Source organism: Babylonia areolata, chromosome 30 (assembly GCF_041734735.1).
Source record: "Babylonia areolata isolate BAREFJ2019XMU chromosome 30, ASM4173473v1, whole genome shotgun sequence".
Taxonomy (NCBI): domain Eukaryota; kingdom Metazoa; phylum Mollusca; class Gastropoda; order Neogastropoda; family Buccinidae; genus Babylonia; species Babylonia areolata.
Window position 1 is genome coordinate 8067704 of NC_134905.1, and position 8170 is coordinate 8075873.

General features: G+C 42.5%; 1 protein-coding gene across 4 annotated transcripts in view; it reads right to left on the reverse strand.

Moving 5' to 3' along the window:
- Nucleotides 1–2209: 2209 nt before the first annotated feature.
- LOC143275454 (uncharacterized) overlaps nucleotides 2210–8170 on the reverse strand; it is a 15541-nt gene continuing 9580 nt past the window's right edge. For all 4 annotated transcript variants that reach the window (XM_076579592.1, XM_076579591.1, XM_076579594.1 and 1 more), the window contains 2 exons: nucleotides 4697–4849; nucleotides 2210–3079 (listed from right to left, as the gene is read on the reverse strand). In XM_076579592.1, the coding sequence (XP_076435707.1) occupies nucleotides 2855–3079; nucleotides 4697–4849 (378 nt within the window). In that variant the 3' untranslated portion in view covers nucleotides 2210–2854. The remainder of the gene's footprint in view (nucleotides 3080–4696; nucleotides 4850–8170) is intronic.

The following is an 8170-nucleotide window of genomic DNA, read 5'->3' on the forward strand; positions in this document are numbered from 1 at the left end:
TGCTGTTCTTAAACATTGAGAACTACTGCTGTTCTTAAACATTGAGAACTACTGCTGTTCTTAAACACTGAGAACTACTGCTGTTCTTAAACACTCTGAAAAAGACTACAGTTCTTAAAAATCTTTTTAAAAAAACAACAACAAAAAAAACTACTGATGTATTTCAAAAACAAGTCGCTTCGGCTCTTAAGGATCTCCAAAACCACTGCGGTTACAAATCTTCTTTGACGATTCACTAGTCTTAAACACCCTTAAGAATTGCTCTATTAGAAACACCCTTAAAACCTCTGCTATTCTTAAATACTGTGAAAACCACTGCTGTTTTCAAACAACCTTGAAAACATCACCACGAACACCGCTATTCTTTAACACCCTGGAAATAATTTTTCCTTTTTAAACACCCTCAAATCTAACCATCACGTCAATGCTGATCTCAAAGACCTCCAAAACGACGTGCTGCTGTTCTATAACTTCTTAGAAGCTTCTGTTTTTAAGCAATTTCAAAGCCACTGTTAAACACTCTCATAGCCGCTACTGTTGTTAAACACTCTAAAACCCAATGCTGTTCGTAAAAACCTTAAAGCCACCGCTGTTCTTAAGCTTTCTAAAACACCTTTGCTTTTCTTTAACACCTTAAAAATACAGCTGTTATTAAGAATCCTTAAAATCTGTACTTTTCTTCCTTTTTTTTTTTTGGGGGGGGGGGGGGGGGGGAAGGTCTCCAAAATCACCAGGTCACTTCTGCTTTTAAAGGACTCCAAAGCCACTGCTTTTATAAAACTTCTTTAAACATCTTTGTACTTAAACACCCCCTAAAAAAACAACAACAAAAAAACACCCCAAAAAATAAAATAAAACAAGAACCAAAAAACAAAAGAACAAAACAAAAACAAAAAACCCCAAAAAAAACCACGTTGTATCTAAACACCGTTAAAGGACATGCAGATCCAGACAAGGATCCACCTGTGGATCCACACCAACCTGACTAAGAAGTGCATAGACGTGAGCGTCGACCACGAAGGACTATAGCAGACCGAGAAAAAAAACCACGAGAGGCAAGGCCGTCAGGACTCACTTGTGATACATGCTGTATCCGCTACAGGAATCATGAGGGGAAAATAAACAGATTTAGAAAAAAAAATCGTTAAAAGGGTCCCATATCAACTTTAGAGTATTCATATGCAGTAAACACGTCGATGGTGAAGTTAATGTCACTGAATGTGTTCTGTCCAGAATTTCTTTTCTTAAAATTGCGAACAAGAAAAACTATGTCGTGCCGTCTTCCCAAACATAGCCTACATTCTGACATCTCAACATAGCCTACATTCTGACATCTCAACATAGCCTACGTTCTGACATCTCAACATAGCCTACGTTCTGACATCTCAACATAGCCTACATTCTGACATCTCAACATAGCCTACATTCTGACATCTCAACATAGCCTACGTTCTGACATCTCAACATAGCCTACATTCTGACATCTCAACATAGCCTACGTTCTGACATCTGGGAGGCGGGATCGTGGGTCTTCCACTTCACGGATAACGTGTTTTTTGAGTGTTGCTCAAATTTCCTGACCAGCAGATATATATATATATATATATATATATATATATATATATATATATATATATATATATATATATGAGTGTTGGCCTAGAGGTAACGCGTTCGCCTAGGAAGCGACAGAATCTGAGCGCGCTGGTTCGAATCACGGCTCAGCCGCCCATATTTTCTCCCCCTCCACTAGACCTTGAGTGGTGGTCTGGACGCTAGTCATTCGGATGAGACGATTAACCGAGGTCCCGTGTGCAGCATGCACTTAGCGCACGTAAAAGAACCCACGGCAACAAAAGGGTTGTTCCTGGCAAAATTCTGTCGGAAAGTCCACTTCGATAGGAAAAAACAAATAAAAATGCACGCAGGAAACATTTTTAAAATGGGTGGTGCTGTAGTATAACGACGCGCTCTCCCTGGGGAGAGCAGCCCGAATTTCACGCAGAGAAATCTGTTGTGATAAAAAATAAAAATAAAAAAAGAAATACGAAATTATGAGCACAGCCTTGTTAATTAAGAAGTCCCAAACGTAAGTTCGACTTCTATAGCAGAACTTCATCCCCTCACCTCTGATCGCCATTCATCAAAATGTAGAAAAACACAATAATCGCAAATTCTGGAGCAACAGCAACAAACACAAAACAAAAAAAATACTTGAATGTTTACTTGTTGGGTTTTCCACTGTACAGTGCAAATGAGCATGTTTAACATGGAAAAGTGCTGTATCATTTGGATTAATATTATCATTGTTATTAGTAGTATCATCAACAACGAGCAAAAACAAAAACAAAAATCATTTCAACATTTTGAGAAGCTGTGGGCGAATGAACACTTCAGAGCCATCATCAGTCTGTCAATCGTGCTCTCTCTCTCCATGAACAAGGGATACAATTTCAAGTCACTGCTGCTTATGCTGCCAATTCAGCTAGCACACAGGTGAATAAAAGGTAGCCTGCACTGGAAGAAACCCAGACACTTTCTAAAAAAAAAAAAAAAAAAGGAAGTCTCGGGCTTGTCCTTATTCATTTGACATGTGCACATTCAGCAGCAATGATAGAAGAAAGGTGCGAACACAAATTAGCTATTTATTGAATGCTAGTACAGCCTTTTAGCCCTAAAAATTCTACACAGAACATACAGACAATACACAACAAACGCACAGTTGCCTCGTTGCCTCGAGCACGTGACTCGAACTTAAAGAATAATGAGGCTAGGAGAGTAACAGATTAATGAATAATAAAGAGAGGATACTCTCTCAATGTAGAGTTACCGCTCTTTATTGTTTACTTATCCATTACTCTTCCCCCCCCACACCCCCCTCCCCCCCACGCCCCGCAGGGTGGTCTCCCGTGGGAGGCGCCGGTGAGAGAGATCGTTCTTCCGAGAGGATCAGCTTATCGGAGAGTACGACAGTTTCCTTGATTCCGGTGGTCTTGAAGATTACGTTGGAGACTCCGTCAAACTGGCCTTCCGCTGTCTCGCGCACGATATTCACATCTGCGTCTCGGCGCGCGTATTCCTGTATGATACAATACAATATGATATAATACAATGCAATACAATACAATACAATACAAAGCAGTGCACCACAACACAACACAACTGTGGTAAATGCGTGGCTGTCATCGACTGGTGAATCGGGAACCGTATGAAGATTCCTGATTGGATGAGTACAAGACCCGAGGCAGACGAGACCGCAAGCGAGAAACCAACGAAGAGACTGAAGCGGCGGCGCTTAATTAAATGGTGAAGTGGGCAACACCGTGACAACAACACAACACAACGCAATGCAACGCAATACAGTATCAGTTTCAGTATCAGTTTCAGTAGCTCAAGGAGGCGTCACCGCGTTCGGACAAATCCATATACGCTACACCACATCTGCCAAGCAGATGCCTGACCAGCAGCGTAACCCAACGCGCTTAGTCAGGCCTTGAGAAAAAAAAATTTAAAAAAATCAGACATCACAATCAGACATTAAACATTTTTTTTTTTTAATTCTGCCATTCAGAACAGATCATGGTAACTTTCTGAAAATTTTCCAAATGGGAATAAATACAAAAATACGGGGACAGATTGTTAAGAAATAGAACAATGCCAAGATCTGTGGCCCTCCATTTCCATGCTGGGGCGAGTCCCCTCAAGGTCTTCTGTTTTGGCAGATTCATGAGGTACTGTCATTGGAGTGATGTGGTAGCACCCCCACTCTATGGGGGACACTCAATCTGGCTCCACAACAAAGGGATTACTGTCATCAGTAGGGGGCTTAGTAAATGGTGTCCTGTTTGAACAGGCACTTTCTAACACCACTGAAGTGACACAGCAGCAGTGCTGGGTCTCTTCTGGTGGGTGGCCTCCTGGCGACCTATCAACGATAGTTCCCTGTGTACTGCCTGCTCCAGCACTGCAACAGTCCAACTCAGGTGTAGCCAGGTATGGGGAACTCAGAACACAATACAATACATCTTTATTAACCCAATCGTTCGTGTACTGCCGGCTTACCCGACCCCCAGGTCTTTCTTGAACACATTCCAGTCATTCTCAAAAGTTTAGGGAACACTCAGCAACTGAGAACTCATATCTTCAATCTGAACTTCTTTCCTAGACCTAGGTCTGAAACTCCCTGCCATCAACAGCTACAGAGGCCACTGGCTTGGCATCCTTCATCCCTTGAGACAGGGAAAACAGTGACAACGCCAAACGTCACCGAAGTTTGTAGTAGTAACGTTTCATTTTGGTAGACTAAATTCTGGTGACGTGACACTTGAAAATCGTGGCGTTTGGGTCAGTTACAGAATGTCTTTGGTGTTCTAATACATTTTAGCAGATCTTTCTTGATAGAAGAAGGATAAGTAATATAATACGAACCTACGACAGACCGTTTCTGATGATTAAATCTTTCGCGATGTTGCAAAACAGTGTATTAAAAACAACAACATATTATGGTATATTCATACGGTAAATCTCTTTCCTTTTTTTTTCTTTTTTTTTCAGACTGGTATTTTTGGGTGGCAAATTGGTAAAACTTTGGGGAAAATATAATCACCCTCCCCGCCAGAGATCTGGGTTTGGGGACGGGGGTGGAGGGTTATGTTCACCTGAAGCACTGCCATAAAGGAATACAAACAATACGGACCTCAAAGATGTGGCTGAGGTCATTGATGACCACAGTCCACTTGGTGTCTCCGCCCTTCTTGTGGATGATGGTAGCGGGGGCGCCGCCTTCAGCAATGGACATCTTGATCCACGCCGTGAACTTTTCGGACTTCGGGATTTCATAGAGAAGCACCTGCACACACACACACACACACACACACACACACACACACACACACACACACACACACCGTGTCACACCTTTAATATAAAACCTATACGTATGTGTGTGTGTGTGCGTGCATGATTGTGTGTGTGTGTGTGTGTGAGTGCATGATTGTGTGTGTGTGTGTGCGCGCGCGCGCACGCGCGTGTATGTGTATGTGTGTGCGCGCGTGCGTAACTGAAGCCTGTCTGAATGACAAAGGAATGAATAACCGCCTAAAGGCTGATGTCCATCGGCTGTATCCAGGTCTGCAGCCTGTCGTGCAACATGACTTCCTGTCTGAAAAGCACTTGTGGCTTGGTTTCTTGGAACTGATAGGTGCTATGTAAGTATCCATATGAATCAAAGGTTTTACACATAGTCAAGACGGTGGTGGTGGGTTGTTTGACTTCACTTACAATCATGATTTACTCATGTACTCTGCTACAGCATGGTTCATGAACTCTTTTTTGCTGCTCCATCATCTGCACCGTGTCAGTGGCATTACTCCACGCTACTTTTCCAACTACCCCCACACACGGCCACACCGGATTCATCCGTCGCAGTCCCAGCGTCGGCAGTCCACAAGGAACCATCGATGTTAGTTCGCCAGGAGGCCACACACCAGAGGAGACCCTGCACTGCTGCTGAGTTTATTTTGTATTTGTATTTCTCTTTTTTGCCACAACAGATTTCTCTGTGTGAAATTCGGGTAGCTCTCCCCAGGTAGAGCGCGTCGCTACACTGAGAGAGCCACCCATTGTTTTGTATTTTTTCCCGCGTGCAGTTTTATTTGTTTTTCCTTTAGAGTTATGTTCAGTGCTGCTCGGTAGAGCCCGTTGAACATACTTAGAACACCATCTACCATGACCCCTGCTGACGACAATAATCGCTTAGTCACAGAGTCAAAAGGAGGGAGCGTTGCCTCCAGAGTGGAGGCCGCCACCACTTCTATCCATCTGCAGCTTCCCATGAACCTGCCAACACCGAACACTTTGACATCATTCATTCCAAGCACGGAAGTGAGTGGGAGTCAAAACTGAGGGCACCTCTAGAGCGTGGCATGGCAGGTTATATATCTGGGACGTATTTTCCTATATTGATGATGAATGAGTTTGATGACATTTTCCATACTGTTCATTTGTAGAATTGGGACTACGTGACAAGGCTGTTTTCTACGTATCTTTTCATATATCTATTCCGGCATTAATCGGACCAGGTTCATTAACTTTCAGAATGACATGCACCACATACAAGACACATTCGGATGAGACGATAAACCAGTGTCTCTTGTGCACCATGCACTTAGCGCACGTAAAAGAACCCACGGCAACAAAAGGATGCGTTGTCCCTGGCAAAGATTTTTTTTTTAATCTTCTGCGTTAGTAAAAGAAAAATATACCTGAAGACAGAAAAAAAAGAAAAACAATATTGGTGGCGCTGTACTGTGGCACACAGCTCTCCCCGAGGAGAGCAGCCTGTATCTCGAACAGAGAAATATGTCGTGACAAATTACAGTAGAAGAAAACTGTCGTTGACTTACATCCTGCTGCAACATATATAGGTCAAGCACTTACAGAATGACCTAAACCATACAAACCAGAATGGGTCATTCACGTACACCATGCTACAGCATGTATCACAAACTTGCACTATAATTTATATTCTGTTTTATGGCATGATTCCTCAACTTACACAGTTATTTACAACCTGCACGGGTAATTGATTTGCATCGTGATTAAAACCGTCTTACAAAACAACATGGATCATTAAGTTACAGAATGATTTACACCTTTCGACAAAATGTGCCATTCACTTCCATGATGGTCCAAAATGTGCCATTCACTTCCATGATGGTCCAAAATGTGCCATTCACTTCCATGATGGTCCAAAATGTGCCATTCACTTCCATGATGGTCTAAAATGTGCCATTCACTTCCATGATGGTCCAAAATGTGCCATTCACTTCCATGATGGTCCAAAATGTGCCATTCACTTCCATGATGGTCTAAAATGTGCCATTCACTTCCATGATGGTCTAAAATGTGCCATTCACTTCCATGATGGTCCAAAATGTGCCATTCACTTCCATGATGGTCCAAAATGTGCCATTCACTTCCATGATGGTCCAAAATGTGCCATTCACTTCCATGATGGTCCAAAATGTGCCATTCACTTCCATGATGGTCTAAAATCTGCTACAACTTCGGTCATTAACTTACACAATGATTTACACCATACAAGACAACATGGGGCGTTAACTTCCCCCCATGATTTACACCATACAAGACAACATGGGGCGTTAACTTCCCCCCTAACTTACACCCATGTCATGAGCAGTTCACTGACATGGACCATAACTTAGGGAGCCAATTTCATCATTCAGTGCAACATAGGTCATTGCTTTACACAGTGATTCACACCATCTCACAGGACAGCGAAAGTCGCTAATTTCACAGACAACAAACAAAATTAGTATCTATAAGTAACGATGAAACGTTTGGAGTGCAAAATATTCGAAACATGTTACCTGTAGTTGTTCCAGTACTATTTCAATACACCATTTATTATTCAGCAGTCCAATTACTGTTATATAAGTATCGGGGGTGGGTAGATTTGAGCACAAGATAGGGCGATATCAAATTTGTAACATCAATCGCTGATGTCATAATCATGTCTCTCTGGTTGGTAGCTTGCTGTCATTTCTGTTACTGGTAGTATGACTGATGTCATAATGATGTCACTGGTTGGTAGCTTGCTGTCATTTCTGTTACTGGTAGTATGACTGATGTCATAATCATGTCTCTCTGGTTGGTAGCTTGCTGTCATTTCTGTTACTGGTAGTATGACTGATGACACCTCCACCAAATGCACCCCCCCCGCCCCCCCCGACCCACACCACCCCGTCCCAATCACACATTCTCCGCACCCATCGTGTGAACGTGTATGTCACAATGTGTGTGAACGTGTATGTCACAATGTATGTCACAATGTGTGTGAACGTGTATGTCACAATGTGTGTGAACGTGTATGTCACAATGTGTGTGAACGTGTATGTCACAATGTATGTCACAATGTGTGTGAACGTGTATGTCACAATGTGTGTGAACGTGTATGTCACAATGTGTGTGAACGTGTATGTCACAATGTGTGTCACAATGTGTGTGAACGTGTATGTCACAATGTATGTCACAATGTGTGTCACAATGTATGTCACAATGTGTGTCACAATGTGTGTGAACGTGTATGTCACAATGTATGTCACAATGTATGTCACAATGTGTGTCACAATGTGTGTCACAATGTGTG